We start from the raw sequence: 27994 nt of genomic DNA, 5'->3' as shown, positions 1-27994 counted from the left end.
ATGCAACTTAATTCATCTCCTTTATTCATCAGTATCACTTTTCTTTGATGGCCAATAGATTTAATACCATGCAGGGTGTGTGGCAATGAAGCAGCAAAATCGTACTTCTTCATGTAAATTACTGATGAAGACTGAACGTAGATGTGTTTTACGCTACTTAATCAATACTCCCTTTCCGATACACAGATGCGTCACTGCTTGACAAGATGGGTTTTTGGGATCGCTCAACTTTGTAAACCTCTCTGAATATTCATTGCCAGCCACTGATGACAGGGTTGCCAATAAATCGTAAGTCTGCAGGTGATGAATGTGCGTGTGAGTCGTGGTTTAGAGCAACAGAGGGAGGACGCCATCTCGTAGTGGCAATAAATCTCAGAGTGAACCTTATTTGTTAATCTTGTGCGGAGGGAGCTTTGTGCCCTTCAGTGTCTCCCGTTGAACATGGCGATGGATTTATCCACTTAATACACTGGGCACCATGTGCAGGAGAGTGGTGTTAGATTTGCATGCATGAGTGTTGTTAGATTTGCATGCATGAGTGGTGTTACATTTGCATGCATGCATTATTCATGCACGTCCTCTTGAAATGACATTTGTTTGCATTGTGTTTCATATACATTAAGCCTGCCTGTGTTCCTCATGAAAGTTTCTAAGCCATAAATTATCATTTAAAGCCTCCAGCAAGTGTGTTACGAATATCATTTTAGAACAGTAAGGATGTAATGCACTTGTGACAGAAGGATTAATGTCTCTGCAGCTCAAAGCTTGGCCTATCCAAACAAAACTGAGCTCTGGATTGTTTTACTTGGGGTTGAATGTATGTCTGCAACCTAGCTGGGAATTGATAGCTTGAAGAGCAGCTCTTGGGGGAGAAAAGGCTGTGGGGTGGAGCCCCGCCTGGAGGAAGCCAGACCGAGGAATGAGTTGGCAGGAGCTGGACAACATAATGCTGGTGTGTGCATGTAAGTGAGTTGTGATCTTTCATGATCTAATGCAGCATCAGCCCTGCAAACACCAGACAAAAATATACAGTTGTTCTTACAGAGAAAAAACACCCTACTCCACTGACCTGGGGCCTCATGTACAAAGACTTGCGTGGATTTCTTACTAAAAATTGGCGTACGTACAAATCCAGAAAATGGCCGATATTCACACACTTTTCTTTTGTACATCCCAATCAACGTGGAATTGAGCACACATGAGAGAGTGGCTAACTCCTCCTGTGACATGCCCCCCTAAAAATATGCAAATTGTTATGTTTACCAAAAACAGGGGTGATGCAAATGCAGAGTGATGAATATTTATTAAAAATGAAACAACAAAACGCGAGACAGAAACACAGAATGCTGATGGGGATGAAACTACACAACGAGGGACTAGTGCTAACGAAAGGGGCTACAAGATAACTAGAACAAGGTAATATGCATGAGAGCATGACAAACAAGCTTCACAAAAGTACAGAGGAGAACCATAATAACAAGGGGAGCAATGACTACGGGGCAGTGGAGCACGAACAACAGTACTAGGCTACTAACAACTAAACAGACCACAAGAGAATACAGCCAATGAAAAAACCTAAGCGACAGAGAGACTAACATCAATACAAATGAGGAACAAGTGACTTACGCAGAGCGTAGAAGAGGGTAACGGGGAGAAACACATAATCAAACAAAGGCGACTAGAACCGACACAAGGGGAAACTCACGTACAATGACCGACGACAAGGGGTTGAACGGAGGGGTTTAAATACACAGAAAACATGAAGGTGAAATGAGACGCAGGTGGGAGCAATGAAGACAGGGGCGTGGCAGACAGAGGGAGAAACCAAGGGAACGGGGAAAATTGGCGGGAGGAGGGAGGAGCTGGATGTGACACAAATTCATTTAAAACATAACAAAAAGTTAAGACAGAGCAACACCTTAATGCTGGGTTAACTAAATAACAAGATTTGATTGTTATACCAATAAAAAGTATAAGTTAACAATACTGTTTGGGTTTACAGTGTATAGGTTGATTGATTAGCAGTTGCACCAAACTTTTCCTGTGTATTGGGGATTAGGTTATTTATTAAAATGTTAGAAATGTAAAAACAAATTATAGTAACATTTTAAATTTTGTGAATTAATGAATGAATGTGCCATAATTGTCAATTGTGATTTTTCACCACAATCGAAATTTGTCCTCTGCTTTTTACCCATCTGGGGTGGGTTTCCCGAAACGTTCTTAGCGCCAAGTACTTCGTAACCTCGTATGAAATGTACGAGGTTACGAATTACTTAGCGCTAAGAACGTTTCGGGAAACCCACCCCTGTGCAGTTAGAACACACACACACACACACACACACACACTAGTGATTACTAGGAGGCTGTGGTGCACACGTGCTCAGAGCAGTGGGCAGTCCTAGCCCGGCACCCAGGGAGTTGTCTTGATCAAGGGGCACACCCACGGACGTAATTTGGGGGGGGGGGGGACGGGGGGGACATGTCCCCCCCCACTTTTTCAAAAGCCGGTTTTGGTCCCCCCCCAGTTTTTACGGTTAAAACCAAATATTTAAATAGCGACTAATCCATGTCCCCCCCACTTTTGAAATTAAAATTACGTCCATGGGCATACCCCTTCACAAGCTTCTAGACCAGGGCTATTCAACTATATTTATCTGCGGGCCAGATTTGGCAGAGAGTTCTGACCTGTGGGCCAGAAATTTGTTGACGGGGGTGGCGAACGTAATTTGTTGACGAGGGGGGGGAGGGGTGGCGACCGTAAAGCCTGGTTAATTATACTTGACACGTCGCGAGCGGCGCGAGGGTCCGCGTGGCGAAAATGACGTAATCGCTGTGGTTCCCTCCGTGCGCGAGGGCCTCGCGCGCTGTCGATTCGCGAGGTCGTGCACCTCTCGAGTTTTGTAATTACTTCGCGCGCCGCGCCTCAGCGCAATGAACAAAGTTGTGTTTGCAGGGTTCATACATCTTCATAAGGTGGAATTAATAAAGCACTTGTACGTCACTTTCAAGGTCCAGTTCAATATTTCCCAGCACGGTAAACTTAAATAAGTTAAATATTTATACATATACTCAAAATGATTCGAAATAATTTGCTTTTAATCACATTATTTAATGGTGGTTATTTTCAAAACGCCCAACGTCTTCACGTTCTCTCATGTTTCGTCCTGGAATTACAAGAGGCTCGTATTAACGTAATACAAGAAAACGATAAATTGAAAATGACAATTTCAAGGATTTTAAAGTACTTTTCAAACCTGAAACACAAAGCAACATTAAAATTAGTCATAATTCGTCAAAATCCGTGTGCAGTGTTCGCCGAAACGATATGTGGTAGTATAAAGAAACACCCCTCAACAACAGGGGAATTAACATTTATGACGAATTTTAATGTTGCTTTGTGTTTCAGGTTTGAAAATGCTGGAATTTAGACTAAAGTACTTGAAAATGTTTGAAATTGTAACTACTTCGTTTCACAACAAATAGCTGTCTGACTGAACAGTTATCTTGTATTACGTTAACAAATACGAGCCTCTTGTAATTCCAGGATGAAACATGAGAGAACGTGAAGACGTTAAGATTGGGCGTTTTGAAAATAAACCACCGTTAAGTAATGTGATTGAAAGCAAATTATTTCGAATCATTTCGAATCATATGTATAAATATTTAACTTATTTAAGTTTACCGTTCTGGGAAATATTGAAATGGACCTTGAAAGTGACGTACAAGTGCTTTAATTCCACCTTTTAAAGGTGTATGAACCCTGCAAACACGACTTTGTTCATTGCGCTGAGGCGCGACGCGCGGAAGTTACAAAATTCGAGAGGTGCACGACCTCGCGAATCGACAGCGCGCGAGACCCTCGCGCACGGGCGGAACCACAGCGATTACGTCATTTTCGCCGACTAGCGGGATTAAGCGGTTCAGATAATGGATGGATGGATGGGTACACGGGCCGCGGGCCGGATCAAGTTCATCCGCGGGCCGTCAGTTGAATAGCCCTGTTCTAGACTATGCCACCCCAATTTAGAATGGGTAGGGGATCCCACGCCACAGATACTCAAATAAATTGGTTAAGCAAGCTGTTCCACACTTCAGAAATTTTATTCAGTAACAAATATTAAAAATAGTATGATAAGACATGCATAATACTTGAAATGTACAACTAGTACTTATACACTGGTGTATGGGCAATTACATAAATCCACTCATTTCTAGTCAGCAACAGCAACGAAATGCCAATAGAATTGCTTCACCAATTATATAGCTCTATGAATTTCATACTATAATAGCTGTGCACACACTAAAAATCACAACAAAAAGCTTATTAAAGCCAAATAAAAATGAAAATAACACTGTAGAACCACTGTGATACACTCACACCAAAGAAAAACCAAGGCTAGTATAAATTGAATACTTCATATAGCTTATAACATGCATAGCTGGGCAATATAAAACACTAATGACTAAAACAAACAATAGGGTTGTCACGGTGACAGCTCCGGACCCTTCCCTGTGGGCGTGCCGTTACGTTGTCTGCGTGTCGTTATGTCCATGTATGTACCTCCGTGGGTGTGGGTTGTTTGTGAGCGTGTTCGTAGTCACACCTGTGCCTTAATTGTCTCGAGATCACGAGGGTAGGTGTTCATCACCTGCGCTATATTCGTGTTGGAATTAAAAGTGACGTTTGTCGCAAGAGAGGATTCGTGTCTCGTCCTTGACGCCGCACCCACCGTCACAAGGGTACTATAACATAATGCCTCACGCCCGTGGATAAAACCTAGTATTAGTAAACACATTATATTAGAACGATTAAGGAAAATATTTAAAACTAATGCTACTCAGGCAGATTGGTACAAATATTTCCTCCTCTCAGTGTTAGCCGTATAAGACAGTGGTGGAAAAAACAGTGGCCTGTGTGTATGTGAATTAGTCTATGGGTTGCAGTAACCTTCCAATTCCACTAGCTGGCAGTAAGAGCACGCAAACAGTTCAGCCCTACCACAATTTTTTTGGGAAAAACCTGTAAACCTGTTTTGTTTTTTTACAGTGTACCATAAAATACTACACATTGTACCATAAAAACACATTGAAGTCGTAATGTTGTTGGAGCTTGGAGATAAATTTTCAGAAACTGATTATCAGTTTCTCAGATGTTTCCCATAATGCCAAAACAATTCCACTGCTCCATAAGAGAATCAACTCTTAACTATCATCAGAGTACGTTTTGTGCAGATTTCACTGTACCATTTCCTCATGAATGCATTTTAATATCATTAAAGCACTCATGTCAGAGAGGCTGAATATGTATTTCTCAAGAATGTCCCATAATGCCAAAACAATTCCACTACCACATAAGTATGAACACTTAACTACTATCTGTGTATGTTTGGGCAGATTTACGGAGATAATGCATATATAAATCTTTCGCACGGCACCTAACTGTCCAATCTAGTGATGGGAATTTCAGCTCTTTTTAGGGAGCTGGATCTTTTGGCTCAGCTCTTCATAAAGAGTCGACTTTTTCGGCTCTTTGTTTTGCCACTTATTTCCAGTGGTAAAGAACCATGTTACCTACATTTTACATGACTATATGCACAAAAGAGTGCAAAAAAGCTCAAAAATAGTGTTGCTGTGGCCAATTGTTTTCATGCTTGCCTTGTAATAACTCACTGATTGCACTCACACATTCAATTGTATCAATAAATTATTTTTTATTTAAACACTTTATTAAAGCATCACTTGTGATCTCTGAAATATGGCCAATGGACGCCAAAAGGTAGGTGTTACAAAATAACTTACTATATTAAATAATCATCCATTTCTGGGTAATAAACAAATACTCTGGAAAGTGCAAAACAGCAGCATTCAACAGTAGTGATTAAAATAACCACAATTTGCAATATGTAACTGATTTAACCTTTTCAACTATTTTTGGAAGGCAGATTGGCATTTAGGAAGACCAAGTGCCTCAACTTGGAGGGGTTGATCCGGTTTCTTCTCTCTGTTATTGGAAAAGATTCTTCAGAGGGTACTGATGTCGCTACAATACAGTACAATACAGTCGCCCTGCCATCACCTTGACCATGTACTCACGAGAGTCTGGCCGTAAATCTCTCCTCTCTGAGACCGATCTCATCCCTGAGACCAGGAAATGACGACTCGCTGTCACGTGATTGCAGCACTGTGCACACCCCATCCACCCCTCCCCTCCTTGCTTGGTGGTATAACCCTTTCGATGATTGGTTCCTCTGCTTGTTGTTGTTCTCTGATTTGTTGAATGACAAGCCTTAGAAAAAAATGGCTCGGTCTTAGAGGGGAACCAGCTCTCGTCGTTCACTTAAAAGAGCCGGCTCTTTGAACCGGTTCGTTCGTGACCGACACATCACTAGTCAAATCACATGCTAGTTTAACGCAAGGTTATGGAAACAGGAAGTAAACGTGGGGATCTAAGAAGCTGTCTAGGCTGTTCGGTATTTTGTCCTCTGAATTTCAGCAGTCTGTGGGACTTTGACTCCCTCCATCACAGTCAGTAATCAAATATATCTGTATTATATTAGTAAAAACTTTGTGCAAACATGGCCAAATGCACTGTTTTCAACGGTAGCTAACCAGGCTAACGCTGCCGTGTTTGCTACCTAGTTAAAGTAGGTAGACTTAACATTGTAGTGCGTTAGTTCGCTTATATTAAACGCTCCAAACGCTGTAAATGTCTGTACGGGTTTAAACGTGCGCTGATCTGTTGCGTCCCCATGTGCGCGACTGACACGCGCTGCTGTGACTGACGGTAGTTGCCAGCAAGCTAGATAGGGTGGCTTGCTTCTCACGGAAAGGTTTAGACCACTGGTGTCACTCATTTTGGTCTGGGGGCCTCATACAACTTAATCGGATCTCAAGGGGGCCAGACCAGTAAACTCTTTCCAAAATTACATGGAACTCACAATAAGTCCACTTTTTTCTTTTTGTATTAGTGCAAAGAAGTAAATTTTAAAAAAGCTTTATATGAAATAAATTGTCCTTTTACTAAATATATTATGAACAACTTTTTAAGAAAAGTATGTGCAATTTCAACAACACTTTTACTCAGTTAAACATTTATTTTAGTGCATTATGCATAAAACTGATCACAGTGATATTTTCCACATCTGGGAAGCAATTCTGAACACACAACTTTCCATTTTTTCCATTTATCTTGAAAAATCTGACACTCCACTTTTCTCTTTTTTGACAAAGACATTTCACTTAGACACTCTCTTAAGACACCCTCTTAAGGGTCAACAGAAAAAGCAGGCAATGCGATAGAACTGACTAAAACAGATTTTAAATAAAATGGAGTTTATTGTTCTTTAATAATGCAGGTTTATTCCACAGACTGGACTGAACCCCCTTGTATGTTTGACACTGCAAGCGCAAACCTTAACCAACATTAATTACTGCGCTCATCTAGAAATAAATGCTTTTATGAAAATAAGAGAATATCTGCAAAAGAAATGTCATATAGTAATTTTTAGTTGGGCTTTTAATTTGTATTCTCCTGAGGATTTCCGTGGATATTCTCAGTCATAGTGGTATTTTGGATACTTTAATTTATTTTCATATATTATGTATTTATTTTCATATCTCAGGAACACTATGTGTAGAATACTACTGAGACAAATTAGTGGATATTGTTCACATTGCCTTTTTTCTTTTGAATGCAGAAGAGGATGGAAAGCTTTTGTACTGCTTACTAAAAATAATATTAATTATGAATTAGTGAGTGATTAAGTAGATGGAAAAAAATAACACTGACCTTAACCATAGCTAACCTTTAACTAGCTGCAAGGTTGAAATCCTTTTAGAGCAATATTACAATTTTATGTTAGTCATCAGTACTATGTAGAACTCTCTGATAAAAATATGCACCTTGCTGTATGTTAGTGTTCTTTCTTTGTCACACCATGACTCCAGATTATGGTGCCCACCCGAGGTGGCACAGCCGGCGGGGGAATCAACAGTGTTAAATATTCAAGATTGCCTGACAGTGATGAAGGCTATATTGATCTGCAGGTAAGTGACTGAGGTGCCGTCAGGATTGTGTTCCAATTTTAATCGTGTATTAATATTATCATGAATCATATTTTTAATTTATTTCACAGTTCAAGAGAACCCCACCTAAAGTACCATACAAGGCGATTGCTTTGGCAATGTTCCTGTTCGTGATCGGATCTTTGCTGATTATTGTTGGATCTCTGCTTTTGGCTGGGTACATTCATGTTACAGTAAGTTAGCAAAGCAAGAAAATAAATAAACATGGAGGTTTCGGTGACCAGTAACAGCTGAGGTCAGCAGGAATCCTGATTTACACACAGGGATACTCAACACATCTGAAGTCTTGTTCACTAGTCAGCTGTGCACGTCACTTCTATCCTTTGTAAGTTCCACACTGTCTTGATCCCCTGTAATTTCCAGAGGGAAATTCGTAGATTAAATCTGATAAAATAGCCTACCCATAGAGATAGCGAAAATGTGAGCAGTATGTCTGATGTGTACAGGTGTGCACTGTGCAAGCTTTTCAGGCAGATGTGGGGAAATGCTGCAAAGTACAAATGCTTTTAAAAATAGAAGTGGTTGTAGTTTATTTTTGTAGATTAACAAAATGCAAAATGAATGAACACAAAGAAATCCTAATCGATTTTCAGTTCTTCTAGGTGCACACAGTCAAATGGGTGATTAACCAGTTACACAAAATGGTTGAAACATGATCATGTTCATATATAGGTTGAAACATAGTCATTACTGAAACACAAACAGCTTAAGTAATTTAAAACAGTGCGGGGCAGCCAAACTTTCCTACAAAGGTGAGGTTGTGGAAGCTTCATGTGACAGGTCCTATACCAGCAACAAGACGCAAGGTGTATCATTAAGATCTCTGCCAGGTGAAGAGCAGCAATGCTCAGCAATACAGGCAGATACTTATGCATCATGTGATACCATCAGGGATTGGCTCAAATTTGCTTTTTCTACAGTAGGACAATGAACACCAAACATACAGCCAATGCCATTAAGAACCATTCAGAATAAGAATAAGTCCTGGAAGTGATGATATAGCCCCCACAGAGTCCAGATCTCAACATCATCAAGTCTGGGATTACATAACGAGACAGAAGTATTTCAGCAGATCTGTGGTTAGTACTTCAAGATGTTTGGAACAACCATCAAAAACTAATGTGTATCAGTAAGAATTGGTCATGCCAAATATTGATATGATTTAGTGATTTGATTGATATTGATTTGATTTGTTGGTCACACCAAATATTGATTTGATTTAGGTACCTGTGTTCATTCACTTTGAATTTTGTTAATTGACAAAAATAAACTAACACTTATATTAACTCTTCTATTAACCCTTCTATTGACACTTTTTTTTCACACCCACCTTAAACTTTTGCACTGAACTTAATTCAATGTTTTTCCGTCTCGAGTCATTGCTGTTTTTGTTATAAGTAGTATTATCCCTGTTCCTTAGTATCCAGATCGTACTATTCCAGTTCTCATCATTGGAGTTCTGATCTTTCTTCCTGGATTCTATCACTTGAGGATTGCCTACTATGCCTCCAAGGGTTACCGTGGTTACTCCTATGATGACATTCCAGATTTTGATGACTGAAGGTATTGAAGGCTCAGACCTCTGACCCCAGTGCTCTGAAAGGGTGATGTTTGGTTTCTTGTGCTTTTGCAGAATGTGCATGATACTCCTTCAGGTTTTCAAACCTTTGAAAACCCTTCATCCTCTAAAGCAGCTATAGCTTATCTGAGGTACAGTAAAGGCAGTGTAGACATGTGGGTGCTGAATAGTACATGTACTATGTTAATTTATCATACCAAAGTCTGAATGCACACCTACATTATATGTAATATTTATATTAAGTGTAATATTTATTTAGTCCTAAATATGACAAGCCAAAAATGAATGGCCAGGTCTTCTAAGTATTTTTGTGTAAATACTTAGAGTTTTATATGATGTATATGTAGTTGCAAGAAGAGGCATTGTTTTAAGAGTATTATAATGTATTATAATAAAATTATTACTGTGGATTGGTGGTTTGAAAATGAAAAAACAGTTGCAATATTTGCCTTTGTGTTAGTGATTACACACTAAGTTAAACCACAAATGTAGTGTTAAGCAAAATATTTTCATAATAAAATATTTTTGTAATATATATTTGTGTTTAATGTATGTTTTTAAAAAAGGTTTAATAACAGTTTTATTAATGATTGATGGATAACATTTAATTAATAATGACAGACTCGTTGATCATTTTAAAACTGTAAAGTCCAGCAGCTGTCTTCTGCCCCCTAATGGCAAACTGAAATAGTTTTCCTGAAAATAAATGCGTTCCTGAAATAGAACCAAAACTGGCAAATTTTTACTTTTTAAAAAGTGCTTAGGTTTATGGGTTGCCTATGTTAAAGTCAAAAAGCTATTTTTACAACACTTTTTACAAAAGATGTTGTCACAAAGCAGCTTTACATGTGTCTGAATCCAAGTACCCAGTGAGCAAGCCAACAGTGAGTGTGAAAGCCTATTAGTCAGTTCCCATTAGAATCTGTTTTATGTGCCAGGTTTGTTACACACAGTGATGGCTTAGTTACCTTCAAAAAGTAATACGATTACTGATTACTCCTTCAAAAAATAACTTAGTTACGTTACATATTACTTGATTTAAAAAGTAACTAGATTACACCTGAGTCTTGTTTCACCGTCCCGTCTCTGAGTATATATTCCCCGTGGTGTTTCACTTCCGTGTCGGTCCTTGTATGTGTTTGGCCGGCTCGGACCCGGGATGATGTCAGCGTGGCGGCCACGCCCCCCGATGACGTCAGCATAGCGGATACGGCCCCCGATGACGTCAGCGTGGCGATCACGCCCCCCGATGACGTCAGCATAGCGGATACGGCCCCCGATGACGTCAGCGTGGCGATCACGCCCCCCGATGACGTCGGCCCGGTGGACACGCCCCCCGATGACGTCGGCCCGGTGGACACGCCCCCCGATGACGTCGGCACGGTGGACACGCCCCCCGATGACGTCGGCACGGCGGCTTCGCCCTCTGATGACGTCTGCACGGCGACCCCGCCTGTTCCCGCTGCCTGCCAGCGGGCCCCGCCTGTTCCCGCTGCCCGCCAGCGGCCCCCGCCTGTCCCCGCTGCCCGCCAGCGGACCCCGCCTGTCCCCGCTGCCCGCCAGCGGACCCCGCCTGTCCCCGCTGCCCGCCAGCGGACCCCGCCTGTCCCCGCTGCCCGCCTGCGGACCCCGCCTGTTCCCACTGCCCGCCTGCGGACCCCGCCAGTCCCTGCGGGCCCTCCGCCGGTCTCTCCGGTCTCTGTTGTCCCTCGGCCGGACCTGCCCGTACCCATGGACCTCTCCCCGGCTCCCCTGGACCCTCCTCCGGCTCTGCCGGTTCCCCAGGACACTCCTCAGCCCACGCCAGCCCCCACAGTGACTGCCTTGCCCACCTGTGGGCCTGGGGCTGGCTCCAGGCTGAACTGTCTGAACACTGAGACTCTTGTTAACCCTGTTTTTCACTCGCCTGTGTCCCCTTTTTTGCCCTGTCCCCTCCCTGGCTTCCTGTTGGTCCCCGTTCCTGTGTGCGTGTCTGTCCGCGTCCGCGTGCCTGTCCCTGTGTCCGTCCTTGGTGGTGTCCTCCATGTCCCTGTGCCAGTCTCTGTTCCCCAGGTAGTCACCCACTTTGTTCCCGTCCCTGTCTCCGTCGTCCTCCATCTGTTTGCCTCTGTGTCCCAGCCTTCCCGAGTGTCCAGTCCTGTACCCTTGACCACGCCTTGTCCGGCCCCCTTGGTCTCGCCCCCTGTGTCGACCCCCTGTCCTGTCTCGTCTGGCCCCGTTCCTTGTCCTGGTCCTCCCGTGCGTTCGGTGCCCAAGCCATTGTGTCCGTCCCGCCCCGGCCTCGTCCTCTCGTTTCCCTCTGTGCCGTGGTGTCTCTGTCCCCAGTGTCTGTCCGGCCCTCCCTGGTTGGCGTGCCCCGGAGTTGCACGCCTTGAGGGGGGGTTATGTCACGTCCAGCCCCTCCCTCCTCCCTGGTCCCGCCTAGCTCCCGCTCCCATTCGTCCCTCCGTCTGTCTGTCACGCCCTCGTCGTTAGTCTCGCACACCTGAGTCTTGTTTCACCGTCCCGTCTCTGAGTATATATTCCCCGTGGTGTTTCACTTCCGTGTCGGTCCTTGTATGTGTTTGTTTCGTGAGTACTCGTTGCCATCGCTCTCCTTGCCTTTACCCTCCGTGTTTCTCTGTTCATTTACGTCCTAGTTGTTATTGTCTATGTTTTTCGCCTCCTTGATGTTTGCCCTCTTGTTCCGTCGTTTCCCTCGGTTTTGTTACCTTGTTCAGTCCAGATTGTGCTTGTCATATTGTGCTTGTCATGAGCAGTTGCTGTTGGTAGCCTATGGTTTTGTTCTTGTGTTGCCGCTATCCCCGTTGTTACCCTGAGCCTTTTGCTCATATAGTCCACCTTAGTTTCATGTCCTGTCATACAGTATTTTGTGTATGTGTTCCCCACGTCATTGTTGCCATCCCGGTATTAGTTTAGCGTTTATGGTTTTCTCCCCAGTTCATGTTGATTCCGTTTCCTTGTCGTTCTGTCAGCCGTTTAGTTGTCATGTTTCTCTGTCCTACTTACCGTTTCATTTGTCATCTCTCCTGCGTTTAGTGTTTTAGTTCCGTTTCTGTAATAAATCATTTGAAGTCTGCATTTGCGTCACACCCGCCCCTCTATTCGTTACACCAGGACAGGTGGCAACCCTAGTAACAGTGGCGGACTTAGCAATTTGGGGGCTCAAGGCGAATTTAGCTAGGGGGCCCATCAACATTAATATGCGAGAAATAAGTTAGCTAATCAGGGGGCCTCTACAGTGGGCTGCAGTGGGAGGGGCCCAAGGCAGTTGCCTAGCCACGCCTCTATGCAAAGACCTCCTCTGCCTAGTAACAATGTATCTCCTGACATTACGTTTGTGTTGTTATGTGGTATTATTTGTAAATATATTTGTAAACGTTATACATGCAAACTATTCAGTCAGACAGCTATTTGTTGTGAAACGAAATATTACAATTTCAAGCATTTTTAAGTAGGCTACGTTAGACAAAATTCCAACACATTTCAAACGTGGAACCCAATGCAACATTAAAATTCGTCAGGTCATTGTTCCTTCTCCTGTTTTTCAGGGGTATTTCTTTACACTACCACGTATCTTTATGGAGAACACCGCACAGTATGACGTGAACGCGCTCGTGCTCTCACAGGTTCGCGCGCAGCGTGCAGAGTCGAGTGCTACGGTCAGACGCAAAAGTATAACAGCCAAGAAGAAAACAAATATATATATTTTTACTAAGGAAAATAAAAAATAGTAACGTACAGTTACTTGGATAAGTAACTTTAATCTGATTACTAGACTGGAAATAGTAACTCGTTATATTACTCGTTACTGAAAAAAAAGGTAAGATTAGAGTAACGCGTTACTGACATCACTGGTTACACATGATGAATTTATAGTTATTAATCATGTAACATACCAAGTGGACTGGTACACTACATCATTTAAAAATTTACCAGGATTACACTAAACCAAGAGTATACAAAACCAGGTGTACACTAAACCAGGAATAAACTAAACCAGATGTACAGGGTGGGCCATTTATATGGATACACCTAAATAAAATGGGAATGGTTGGTGATATTAACTTCTTGTTTGTGGCACATTAGTATATGGGAGGGGGGAAAACTTTTCGAGATGGGTCGTGACCATACAGGCCATTTTGAAGTTGGTCATTTTGGATCCAACTTTAGTTTTTTCAATGGGAAGAGGGTCATGTGACACATCAGATTTATAGAGAATTTCACAAGAAAAACAATGGCATTAGTTTTAACGTAACTGTATTATTTCATGAGTTATTTACAAGTTTCTGACCACTTATAAAATGTGTTCAAAGTGCTGCCCATTGTGTTGGATTGTCAATGCAATCTTCTTCTCCCACTCTTCACACACCGATAGCAACAAAGCAGAAGAAATGCTAGCACAGGCTTCCAGTATCTGTAGTTTCAGGTGCTGCACATCTCGTATCTTCACAGCATAGACAATTTCCTTTATATGACCCCAAAGATAAAAGTGTAAAGGGGTCAGATTGGGAGACCTTGGGAACCATTCACCTGGCCCATGACAACCAATTCACTTTCCAGGAAACTGTTCATCTAGGAATGCTCAGACCCGAAACCCATTATGAGTCATTGCTGTTTTTTTAATAAGTAGTATTATCCCTGTTCTCATTCTCTGTTCTCTGTACTCATAATCTTTCTTCCTCGATTCTGTCACTCGAGGACTGCCTAGTATGCCTCAAGGGTTACCATGGTTACTTCTATGATGACATTCCAGATTCCAGATTATTTTTCTTGTGAAATCCTCAATAAGTTTCACATGACCCTCTTCCCATTGAAAAAAACTAAAGTTGGATACAAAATGGCAGACTTCAGAATGGTCACCAAATTGTTCCCCCCTCCCATATACTAATGTGCCACAAACAGGAAGTTAATATCACCAACCATTCCCATTTTCTTTAGGTGTATCCATATAAATCGCCCACCCTGTACACTAAACCAGGAGTAAACTAAAGGGTGGATCATTCTCAGCACAGTAGTGACACTGCCATGCTAAAAAGTGTGGTCTGGCACATCAGTCCACTGATGGACATTTGGAAGATGACCTTAATGGTGTATTCATAAAATGTCTATACCTACAGCTACAAGGATTTAAAAATGTTGTTGGTGAATTTGTGAGATTAAAAATGCACATAGTTGATATAATGCACTCCAAGTATAACTGCCATATATCTGTATAGAATAGCTGATAAAGACAGTTATGATTATCGTCCGGTGTTTCCATGGTTTCAGCCTGTCTCTTACAGTCAGGTTTTTGCGTAGGTTCTTTATATACAGGTGTATGGAGATATGAATACAGCTTCAGCACATGAACTATATGACGTTTCTCACTGTCATGAGTGAATAGAAATTAATACATTGTCCCAAGCATGAATACATTGTAATAATAATAACAACAACACATACATCAAATTATACATAATGTTGTCCCAAACAATAATACATTCTCCCCTTCAGTTGCACATGCATTTTAAACACTGTAAAGTCTTTGTGCTGGATATCACAGCTTAAGCAGGCTCTCCTGGAAACGTATTAAGGCATATTCGATACAATGATAAAATGTTCAGTAAATAAGAAAGAAAGAAACCGCATGGATCGGAATTTTTTTTTATCGTATTATGTTTTTCAGACGTCTATTGATTTTGAACAGTTGACCTCAGATTTGTATCTTGTTTCTGTGGATCACGTTCTCCCTCCTTCTGGGAGATGAGGGTGCTGCGTGCACCAGCGTAGTCAAGGGAGAGACGGAAGCAAAGTTGACAGGTTCGCGGTTTTCATGCCAAATTGGGCTTCTTTGAATATTCAGGGATGGCGTGGTGCGTTTCTTTGGACTACTATTTAGTTGGGCTACTAAATTACAAGTCAAACGTGTACAAGTCGACACTAAGAATGTGATGATAGAAGGAGGAAGGCACGACAGAGCACGATGCGGTGAAACATAGACTTTATTACTACAAACAGTGGTGGAGTCCAGCGCGAGTAGCGCACGGTACTCTTAAACATATCAAGCACACACGCAGGCACGAGCTTTAGACAAAGACGAGCATGAGACATTGCGCGAACGCACATTAAATAGACGAACTACACAATCCCCAGTGATCGCGAGACGAGGCACAGGCGATAACGACGAATACGCTCCCAAACGACCCACATCCACGGAACTACAAACATGGACATAACCAGACGCGGACGACACAACAACACGCCCACAAGGAGGGGTCCGGAGCTGGTCCGTAACAAAGAACCAGGAGGAGAACATAACGACGTAATGGAGGGAGGACAGTGTGAAACGGAGAGCGGGAGAGAGAGTGAACTAGAGATAGAGAGAGAGAAAGAAACAGACACACAATGTAAAGAGAAAACAGCAGTAACTAGCTAATATGCCAGGTAAATGGGGCAAATACGGAATATTTGCATTTACATGTTCCACTCATACAAGCAACTTTGAGCTCAAAATTCAAATGCAATAGTTCCATTTACATTTGCAATGTGGTAGACGTCTATTCATATTTCATACATTTTGATGCTTTATTTGTGCCTTTATTGAAATGAAAATGTATTTCCCGATTTTAATGATCAAGTTCATGTGATCATGCAAAGGTTGTATAAAATTGTAATTAAAATGCTATTCGCTTAAAATGCTTTGCATACCGTGATAACGCATTTGAAATGTAATTTTCAACCTCACCACCATGCTAAAAAGATATCAATATTCAAATGTTAATGGAGAAATAGCGCCTCTCCTGTTTGCAATAACATTACGATACCAACAAACTGTGTCAAAATGCATTTTGAAAATGTAATCCGAGCAGAATGCATTTTCATTTCCATGGTCTTCCACTACATTCAAATTATAGTCAAATTAGATTCCATCAGCCTTCCAATCAGATTCCACAGCCCTCTTTATTCAGCCAATCGGAGATACAGCTCCACCCCCTGGACTTTTGCTTCTGCAGCGACGGGTATTTGGCCAATCGGGCTCCACAGCTTTCCACCTCAGGCAAATGCGTATTACAAATCATTACATTTACGTATTACATTTTCATTTTAATATTGAGACAGAAACCTTCCATAAGTTTAAGCTTCAGAAGGGCGGGTTTTAAACTGACTTTTGGATGGATATTTTGTAAGACCTGGCAACCCTGGACAGAAGTACAGTGGAGCCGCCTCTAAAACACCAACGCCGGCCGAAGAGCTGAAATTAAGTTCTCCCGTACATTTTAGACGCACAGGTTGTCCTAGTTATCACATAACTCAAAACTGAAAATAATCGCCGTCGATACAGGAAACATATGTGGATGTTAGTTCTGACCAATATTTTATTCGATTCTGACAGCGATTTATCTACACAGGAAGGTAATCAAAATACTGTTTTCGCTGTATATTTGAAGGATACATAAGTAAATAACTAAATTTGTCGTAATATATGCTACGGAAATAACGAAATTTTCTATTTATCATTCAGCTTGAGAATTTCGATCATGAACATATCATTTTACTTTTCGGCGTATCTCTAACTGTTAAACAGAACTACAGGCAATACGAAGATATATATGTCACATGTAAATAGACGTATTGTCTGTCTTGACCTTAACTACATCTTCAACCTTAAGAACATTTATGTAACAGAAAAGCTATCATTTACATTTGTCTTCTCACTCATCCTACATGTTAGCCATTAACAAATGGGTTTTGTGTTTGTAAGAGAGATCAGAGGGAATGCAACAATAAAGTACAATGAAATTGGGAGACGAATACACACATAGGCCTACTGTGTGTTCAGGTGTGTATTTGGTGTTTGGGTTTGAGGTTGGAAACTTAAGAATATGTCTACACTAAACTAATTGCACGATCGCCATAGTCCCAAAGATATGTCTACTAAGGGGATTTAAAACACTCAGGAGATGTCACTTCTAAAAAAATTTGCCTGTATCAATTTTCCCTTTGATGCCGAACTGGGTCGTCTCAGGCACTCAATTAGTTTAAGAAAGCTTATTTCTGCATGCTTTGTTCATCCAATGATTAATCCACTCGTTGGAACTATATGTAGCCTAGTAGTTAATGCAGTGAACTCATATATTTTAAAGTTAATGAAAATATCTGCTAGTGTATTATAGTTAAAGGGGTGTAACTTCATCTTTCATCTCAGGTTTGAATTTATGGTCTAGGCTATATCAAGTAGCATATGGTCACATCTTTTATTTGTTTATGTTCAGACTCCACTCCTCTCCACTTTCAGCATGTACATGTGCGTCTCCATTTCCCTGCTGCAGTGGAGGTGCATGGCTTCCCCTATATGTTAGAAGAAATATGTAATTTACTCTGTTATTGAAAATCTTACTGAAAATATTATTATGTCTCTTTTGTTGTGTCATCTTGGGAAATCGCGTGTCATATTTTTTCCCATTTGTGGCAACAATGCTTGTAATTTCTTCTGCAGAACGCAAGCAACAAGTAATCTCATTCCAGTAATTTCTGTTACGTGAGAAAGAGCTTGTAAATGTGTTTGTATGTGTATGTGCATGTAACATCTGTTCAGGCAACTTTTACTGCCATTGAAATGAGGTGAATAGGTTTAGCCTCGGTGCCTTTTGCAAATCAATGACTTACCCATTTGGCTGATTAAATCTTTGATCACCTCAGCAGGGGACCTGTTTTTGAGCCCAGTGGGATCTAAACAGCTCTATTCAGCTGTTCCTTTCCCTCTGTGAGTAAATGCTGTGAGTGGCTATGCTAACATGCTCAGCATGGGGTGGCATCTGAATATCTAGCATACAAGTCAGCAATTATTACGCCCTTCTTGATTCTCTCCTTGGCTTTTCTCACACCAGTCACTTATCCTTTAGCAATTCTAATGTTGGAGAAATCAAGGTGATTGACATCTGTATAATACTAAAGCAATGCAACCTTTGTTACTGAAATTTGATAAGGATATTGCGTGATATTCAGTGCTGTCATTAAACACTCTGGGAATGCCTGCACTTTAGTCTTGAATGGTGCTATAAATGCATGACTGCATTACTAGCCTACAGTACCATCATATGCAATATTAGACGTTCAATGCATAACCTCTCTGTCTTAAAATCTTATTTGTTGTATAATACATTTTCAGTTTGTGTGTTTGTAATGTTTACATTTTGTTCTACTTGAAAATACCATCTAACATACATATTTCAGCAGCATAATTCAAGAAAATCTATGAAACATACATTAACCAAAAAAATAATAAAAAATAAAACGGCATCATTGGTATAAGCAGAAATGTGTAAGTTTATAGAATTCATTGTTTAAGGAGGTTTTGAGAGAAGTAGTCAGACAACATTAATGTCATGCACCTGGGCACTATTGTGAGGTCAGGGATGTGTTTAGGCAGCTAATAGCAGAGTTAAATGTGTAAAAATACTTCCCATCACACTAACTGAAATCTTTTTGACTGTGTGTACTCATGTATCTGGAGCAGAGTGCAGAACTGGAATCCAATGGAATAAATGCTCAAAAAGTAGGAGATGACATTAGTGTGTTGAACATGTTCTTCTCAGGGTTTACATTCATTATTTTTCCAACATGTGATGAGGTTGAGCAGGTGTTTTTGCCTGTTGTTTTCCTCTTATGAGTTCTGTGTGTGGCAAAAAGTTGTTACCTAATAAAAGGTGCATTTCAAACAGCTATTTCAAATGGAACAAAACCGTTTGAGTCTTGTAATGTAATCATAAGCATACAGTATAACTGTTCCATGATGAATGATTAGGAGCCTATTAGGAGCTCAAGCAGCTTAGATGTCTAGACTGCTGGCTGCAATATGCTAAACCTTACATATGACATATGACTAAAATCTGACTTTTTCTAATGGTACTTAATTTACAGTCATCCAATATATGCTGTATTATGAAAGGGAACACAAGTTACCTTTTATTTGAATTTGCTTTCTGCAGTTCTGATATGATGAAGAAGAAGTAATAATGAGAATGATTATTAAGGATTTCTGACAGTCACACACAGTTCCAGCATACCACCCTTACAGTTGTTTTCACTGAAATCATCAAAACGTAATAATTACTTGTTTGTTTAGTATAACATTTTCTGAATGCTTTCCCAATATCTTAATTATAACAGCATATAATTGTGAGTGGTTGTGGAAGGATATTGAATAAGATTTGACTTGAGTGTTCTTTGCAGGTAAGAGGTTTCGTAAGGCTGATTTATTCTTTGCCATGGCACCGAAAGGGGAACATCTAGCTGGATTCATAACTGTTGCTGTGGTCTGCTTATGTGGTGAGTTTGTCTATTATACCCCACACACATGCACATTCACATGCACAAAGACTCCCATACATGACTGTAATAATCTTCGGACTCCTGCCACATTTCTCTAAACACAACACTGCATTGAAATTATATGGTTATTGTTGAAGCACAGTGTATACGTTGTTATACTGTAATACTGTTATACGCTGTTATACTGTTAAACCATTATACCGTGTTATACTGTCATACTGGTATTCTGTTATTCTCTCCTAGCTGTGTTCAGTGTAACTAATATTGTGTCCTGGCTGTGTTAGATGTAGCAGGTGGTGTTGGACTGGCGGTGTGTGCCAAACAGGGGAGCTCAGTATTGCTAACCTGCAGTGTGGGTCTTCCACCTGATGGCCCAACAGCCACACTCCACGTGGTGGAGTGGGTGCGGCAGGGCTACGACACCCCCATCCTCATCAAATTTGGAGCGCATGCACCACGTATCCATCCACACTATGAAGGTCAGTTCCCACAACCTTTGCTAATTTTTTCATTCATTTTTGTTCAAACATGAATATGAAATAACTCACAAACTGTTGTATCGCAACAATGTGCCTCCCACAACAGAGCAACCCCTAGTTGATCACATCATATAAAATACCAGTCAAAAGTTTAGACACACCTACTCTTTTATGGACACACATAATCTTTGCTTATTTTTTGTATTTTATACATTAAAAAGATGGAACGTATGAAACACATCTTTGATTATGCTGTGATAAACAAACATTGACTATCTTTTATGCTTAGAAGTCAGCTTTACATAGTCTTGTGTTATCTGAACCAGCTTCATGAGGCAGCCCCTTATTATGCTTCTTTATCAATCTTTAACACATTCGCACATATTTAACTTTATTTAGCATAACTTGACTTTGACATATGCAGAGCACTCACAGTTCAGAAAAATCTGTTTGCTGAGGGTGCATCTAAAATTGTGTGTGTGAATTCATAACACCTTTCCAAAAACATCGGTTACTTTCTGGCCTCAGTGTACATGCAGTTTTTTATGTACGTCCACAAGCCTCTTCCTGTCTCAAGCCTCTTCCTGTCTCAAGCCTCTTCCTGTCTCAAGCCTCTTCCTGTCTCAAGCCTCTTCCCATCTACCAGTATTTACAGTCTGTGCTCGCTCCCCAGCACTTTGTCCTTCTTGCACAAACGTAATTGCTTTATTACAAATACCACTAGGTTGTGGTATGTGTTTACTATCAAAACAACACTCTTAAGCACTTGATTACATCTCTGCGCATATTGACCCTGCAATGAACACCTTTCGGGTCTTCATCCTCAGTGCAAGGTTAGGGTCCAAGCCCGCACTCACAGCGAATCACATCCATCGCCCCACAGCTCTCACCAGGTGATTGTCTTTTTCTCTGAACTTTCCCAGTGAAGACACTGGACTTGTTTCCCTGGGGACACTGCAGCTGCGCATCATGCATCTTCTTCCTGCAAATCAAATCATTCACACCTTTCTGGGGGTGTGGCCTCATTAAATGCTCTCTAGGAATCAATTCCTCTACTTCCTATCTTTATTACCACATCCTTTGATCCTAAAAAAATAATCTCATGATGATCATCTCATGAGCACATTTAATTTCCTCACCTAAGCTTGTCAGCAATAGCTCTAGCACTTCCCATGGTATACTTATTAAACAATGCCACATGCCTGGCAACTTCCTTAATTTCCTTAACTTTTGTAATTGGGACCTCATACACCATGATCATCGTACACTATAAAATGTTTTAATATGAAGCAGCAGGCTAAACTGGAAAACTACAATTTCATTTTGCCTGGTAGGTATGATTTCTCAACACTATTAATAGTCTTCATCACTGCTTTAGCCACATCTCTTTAGAGCTGTGCTGTGCACCTTTATCACCTCTGAACTGGTCTCTCCAATATGGGTGGATTCAGTTCTCCTTCCATTATGAACTTCTCCAGTACAAGTTTTCCTTTAACTGACATCTAGACTTACCAGGTTTAACCTTAATCTTTTCTACACATGCTGATATAAGAGTCACTCTCCACTAAAACAGTTCACCCAGCAGTGGCCTTGTGAGTTTTAATGATGCACAGAGAAACAGATCTAGACAGGTCTAGAGTTTCTAATTGTACACCTAAAAGGTGTTTCTATAAATGAATGTTTTTAATTACACGCTTAACGTATAATAATAATCCAGTAACTTCATAATTTTGTCTCATCTTTTTTTTATAACTGCCTTGTTAGTTCATCATTGTTGAGTGGTGTGTGCTTGCTGTAACTATACTCTTGTGGGTATGGTTGGATCTGTTCACTATTCTTCCAACTCATTGAAAAAATCCCTATTGTCTGCTCTGGGGCTATGACTCAAAGGCTCTGTCTGGGTAAAAAGGGGCTCTCAATAGACAGGGAAAACCTTTCTTTGTTGCCTATCCCGCAGACCCTGAGAGACTTTGCTGCTGAGAGCTGCACTCGGTCATATGGAGAAACATTACTGTGCCCTTTGCTTGAATGTGTTTACTGTTGGTACACTGGTAGTACCACTATAACTTAGTCATTATTTGAACAGTGTTTGCAGCAAGAGAGACTGGTCCTTTATTTGAAATGTTTGAACCAGGAGAGACCAGTCCTTTTAAAACAACTCAGCTTTGATAAATTGTGTAACTTGCAGAGAGTGAGACAGAAAAAGCATATCAAAGAACAAAGCAAAGATATGGAAAAAATACATGTATGTATAAGTGGCATGGTTTGCATAAGTGGATAGTGATTCTGTAGCACCACTAAGGACTGAAAAGGGCATAACTGATATTATCAAAAAATGAATATTTTAACAAATTTCCGTTTTCGTTTTGTGTTCTTTGTATGGGAAACGCCCTGTACAGTCAAGTTTCATTCACATTTTTGGTGTTCCCCAACTGGAAAACACATTTTCTGTTTAAAATATGAACAGACCTGTGGATGACATAAGAAGTCATAAGAAGACATGTAGATGTCTGGAATGATTTTAATGATTTTAACATCACGATTTTTGTTTGAACTACAACTTTTTTTGGTGAAATTAGGATTACTCGGGTACAGGGAAGAAAGGAAAGACACAACGTGATGAGGAAGAGGGAGAGCATGGTGTAAATTTCACCCCATTTAGTCTATATATCAGGTGTCAGTTCTGACTCACAGAAGTATTGTTAATGCTTACTGGCAAGTATCATGGTGTTACACACATGACACGAAGTGTACTTGTGAACAGCTTTAGTGAAAATCTGCAGTAGTAAAATTGCAGAAAGCTTGACTTTGAAATGTCAGTTTTGTGAATCGTGTGTAAGTAGATGTACACAATAAAACAATTTGGAAGCACTGGACATTGGGCATTTTCATTGTAATAATAAATTTCTCATTTATACTAAAGGAAAAAAATCATTGAAGCAGTGAAGTGATTTGTTTAAGGTTATGATGTCTACTGTTAGCCTCTCTCTGGGGAGAAGTCCACCAACGGAACAGCCTAGAACAGCCTAAAACAGCCTCCCTGGGGACACAGAGGGGAACAAAGAGGGAAGAAACACAGGGACAGGGATGATTACATTAACAAACACAGGAACAGGGATGATTATATGATCAAACACAGGAACAGGGATGATTATATGATCAAACACAGGGACAGGGATGATTACATTAACAAACACAGGAACAGGGATGATTATATGATCAAACACAGGGACAGGGATGATTACATTAACAAACACAGGGGCAGGGATGATTATATGATCAAACACAGGAACAGGGATGATTACATTAACAAACACAGGGACGGGGATATTTACAATAACAAACACAGGCACACGCAACACTAACGTAACAAACGGTAACACAAGGTTGGGGACAAAGTTAATCACGCACACACTAACAAAATGGTTTCCTGGATGCCACACCTAGAAAACTGCATTTGACAGAGTGAGGCAGGTGTGGGGTGGTGGTCACCTGGCCTGCTCTCCTTTAACTGGACGTCTCTCTAACTGGATTTTTGCTAGGGAACTCACAGCATGAATTCCTCCTAAAACCTCAGACATCTCTTCCTCCACTGGAGGGGGCTTCCGGGTTTTGACCTATGCGTGCAACTGTTTCCTGGCAGTGTCCTGGTCTTGGTGGGCTTTGTCTTGGTGGCATATTTGTGGGCCTTGTGATGGGATGCTGCCACACTACCATCGTCCTCCACTTCCGTCTCAGGCGGAGGTAAGGGATTGTTTCTTCCTCCTTGGAAACTTCATTTAGGTCTGCCATTTCCTGGTCCTCCTGGAGATGTTTCTCCTCCTGGCAGTCACCACCCTCTTCTGAGCTCTCTACCTCATCGGGGAAAAACTGAGCCTCGGAGGAAGGCCCAGGGGAGTGTTAGTACTTTTATGCCAACAATACGCAGGTGCATGTTCGAACATGTGCCAATTTATTCTGAGTTCAGTCAGTTACTACCGGAGCATCTTGATGACATCATGTACTTGTGTTCACCAAACAGCCCCCCCCCCCTTTTTTAATAACATATATACCAACAATAATAACACAGAAGATTTAGAACAGGAACACAGAACAAGAACACAGAACCCTGCAGCAACGCAACATTCATACTAATCATGGATGGACACTGGAGAGCATGGAGGCCTGAGCGATGCTAGGGAGTGTGGAGGCCTGGGAGACGCTGGTGAGCGTGGAGGCCTGAGCGATGCTAGGGAGTGTGGAGGCCTGGGAGATGCTGGGGAGTGTGGAGGCCAGGGGGACGCTGGAGAGCGTGGAGGGAGCGTACGGGCATACACCACAAGACAGGGGAGGAAGGCGGAGCTAGACGTGACACTCATGCACCACAAACGGTGTCTCTTCCTTGCATTCTGGCCAGTCTGACTGAATCACAGATTTTAGCTCCTGCAATGTGTCATCCTCTCTTTTAGTGAAGCGATCTAATATAGTCTAACATTACATTAAGATATATAGCCTGGTCAATGTGTATGAATGCTTCTTCAGTGCCATCATACTGCGTGTAGTTCTGTTTGTTTATGGTCCCTCTGCTCAGCATGTCACTTATGAACATTGCAGGGCCTGGTTTGTGAACCACTTCTAGGTTGTAGTTTTGTAATTGCAGCAGCATACTCAAGAGCCATTTTGGTGCACTAAGTAGAGACTTTTTGAAAAAAAAAATTGTGCATAATTCCGCTCCGTCCGTGTCAATGCACGTGAAGGAAATGCAACAGTCTGTCCATCTTGTAACAAACAGCATCCCAGTCCAGTTTCGCTTGCAAAAAAAATTACTAATAATAATAAAAAAAACTGTTACCAGTTTCTCTACATCATAATATTTCAGCACTATTGACATAGAAACCATTCGTTTGATTTCCTCCAAAGCCTCATCATGCTTCGGCAGCCAATGCCACACAGCCTCTTTGTCCAGAAGTCACCGGAGTGGCTCACTCACCTCAGAGTGTTTTGGAAGGAATTTGGCCAGATATGTGACCGACCCAATGAATCGAGCTTGAAGATTGTTGTTGTGGTCCGACACAGCCTCTGCATCAGTATTACCACAGCCCACTACTACTATTGGCTCTATTCCACGAAGACCTGTAGCTGGTGGTATCGTCAAGCTAACACTGGAGGAAGGCATCCTGTGCATCCTGTAATGTGAACAGTCGTGCTTTAGGAAGTTTGTACAGTATGTCCTCAAGAGTTATGTAATATAATTAAGGGCATAATGTAATGTGCCCTATTCAGGGCCTGATTACGGAATTTGGGATCAATGCAAATTCGCCCTTTCTCTGGTTTTGCAATAACCACCATGTTACTAATCTAGGGAGTGGGTTCGGTCACTGATGTGATGTGTCCATCCTGTTTGTACTTGTGAAGCTGTGCTTTTACCCTCGCTTTCAAAGCTACTGGTACGTTTTGTGGTGCACATTGTACTGGAGCAATTGTTTCATCTAGCACAAACTGAACCTCTCCTGGCAAGTACACTACTGGATTCTTGAAGACATCTTCATACTTGCTTAACATCTGCTGTTTTGTTAGGGAAACACTTTGTGACCAATTCCAAGTCCAAATTATGAAGCTTCTCTGGTATGGTAAATTTCATAAGGCCCAATCGGTCATATGTGGTACCTGAGATCAGTGGTTCTTGAGCTGCATCCACTAGCTCACTAGAGCACCAGAATACAGCTTTAATTTTGTGTTGCGCTGTTGTAACAAGCTGTTTGGTAACAATTTATTCTTAATGTGGCTCCAGTATCCATCTGACAAGGTTGGTTCTTGCCATTAAATTTAAGATTAATAAACATTTGGGGCTGGAGGACTTAATTGTACCCACACACTCCATTACTGTAAAAAGTCTATCATCATTATCAGAATCTTGCTCTGGCTTGACACTATCCATCATGTTGCACATTTCTGGATGTCTTTGCATTTCATTCTGCATACTTTGGAAAAGTGATTGGCTGTTCTGCAGGACTTGCAGGTCTTACCAAAAGCAGGACAGTAGTCTTTTCCTTTTCTGTGGCTGTTGACGCAGTAACCACAGTTCTGTGATCTAGGCGCTGCATGTTCCTCAAACTAAAATGTAATCCTCAAAATCAGCTTTAAAAATATTCCAATTCCTCAACAAATCACCAGTCATACGCATGTCAGGGGCTGTACCATGGCAAAATGGTTATGGACACTCAGTCATGGCCTGGTGGTAGGGAACTGGTCTTGTGACCGGAGGGTCGTGGGTTCGATTCCCAGACCTGAGGTCATGACTGAGGTGCTCTTGAGCAAGGCACCTAACCCCAACTGCTCCCCGGGTGTCGGGCTAGGGCTGCCCACCGCTCTGGGCACGTGTGATCCACAGCCCCCTAGTAATCACTAGTGTGTGTGTGTGTTCTAACTGCACAGATCGGTTAAAAGCAGAGGACAAATTTCGATTGGGGTGTAAATTCACAATTGACAAATATGGCACATTTCATATGTAGTTATTATCATACTTATTACATGAACCCACAGCTGTTTCATGGACAATCTGAATGTGGATATTTAGTAGGTGCCACTGATGTTGGCCTTACACCAAATTACTTTTCAAGTGGCTTCACTGTCATGTTTCCTAAGTTAAAATAAAATGATAGCAGTTTTGCTACAGTTGTGATGCACTCCCTTTATCTTGAACATTTGCTATAAGGTGGTCAGAATATCTCTTGTTCCTTTTCTTGTCTCCATGATAACAATCAGCTGAGTCTTGGCATAACGTTGAATCTTGTCTTAATATTGAGTCTTAAAAATATATATATATATATATCTTTTTTTTCAACATTTTCCAAAAATACAACATAGAACATGGACAGTACAAAAAAGTTTATATATAAAATATATATATATATTTATATGTATATTTATTAGTGGTGGGCCGTTAACAGCGTTAACGGCGTTCGTTAATTTGATACTCTTATCGGGCGATATAAAAATTATCGCCGTTAATCTATTCTTAAAGTTGGGTTGGGAACTGGGTCAAAATGGGTAAGTAAACTATGATGACTTTCAACTTGATAGTTTAGCTCGGCTGTATTCCTAACCAAATTGCACAGTAGGGGCGAGAACGAGTTTTCAAACCTGTGAATTACAAATCGGACGTGTGTTTACATGGATGCAGCCACAAAGTCACCAGGTTTGCTTCATAGAAAATTCATTTTTAGGAACGTAAAATGTTACCAGAGCGGAGCTCGGAGCGGTCGTTTTCTGCATGGTCCTAGCGCTAGATTCGTCGCTATTTAAATATTTCTTTTTAACCGTTGAAATTGCAGAGGACCAAAACCGGCTTTTGAAAAAGTCCCCCCCAAATTACGTCCATGAGGTTAAATGTACTAAATGTTGGCTTACATTTCAAATATCATGTTTAGCTGAATAAACATGTTATCAGCCCCCTTTAATGTACAGTATGTAGGCTTACAAATTCATGTTTAACTAAATAAACCGTTGAACACGAGTAGCCTACATTTTATTGAGCATGTTTTTTTTCTTCAAG

At 41.2% G+C, this 27994-nt stretch overlaps 2 protein-coding genes across 4 annotated transcripts in view; both read left to right on the top strand.

The window, feature by feature from the left end:
• Positions 1–6265: 6265 nt before the first annotated feature.
• Positions 6266–12746, top strand: tmem230a (transmembrane protein 230a). The gene is made up of 4 exons (XM_077019219.1): positions 6266–6528; positions 7951–8049; positions 8139–8261; positions 9509–12746. Exons 2-4 carry the CDS (start codon positions 7954–7956, stop codon positions 9647–9649), a joined length of 360 nt encoding a protein of 119 aa, XP_076875334.1. The 5' UTR covers positions 6266–6528; positions 7951–7953; the 3' UTR covers positions 9650–12746.
• A 2944-nt stretch (positions 12747–15690) lies between these two features.
• The window catches only part of igsf9a (immunoglobulin superfamily, member 9a), a 55720-nt gene continuing 43416 nt past the window's right edge, over positions 15691–27994 (top strand). For 2 of the 3 annotated variants that reach the window (XM_077019218.1, XM_077019216.1), the window contains exons 1-3: positions 16692–17062; positions 19883–19978; positions 20266–20460. In XM_077019218.1, coding sequence (XP_076875333.1) covers positions 16999–17062; positions 19883–19978; positions 20266–20460 — 355 coding nt within the window. In that variant the 5' untranslated portion in view covers positions 16692–16998. Of the gene's footprint in view, positions 16094–16691; positions 17063–19882; positions 19979–20265; positions 20461–27994 lie in introns of those variants that run through there. The other variant, XM_077019217.1, reaches the window with a different exon arrangement.

This window comes from Brachyhypopomus gauderio, chromosome 10 (assembly GCF_052324685.1).
Source record: "Brachyhypopomus gauderio isolate BG-103 chromosome 10, BGAUD_0.2, whole genome shotgun sequence".
NCBI lineage: Eukaryota > Metazoa > Chordata > Actinopteri > Gymnotiformes > Hypopomidae > Brachyhypopomus > Brachyhypopomus gauderio.
Note: the sequence above shows the minus strand (reverse complement) of the source record. Positions and strands in the feature narration are given on the sequence as shown.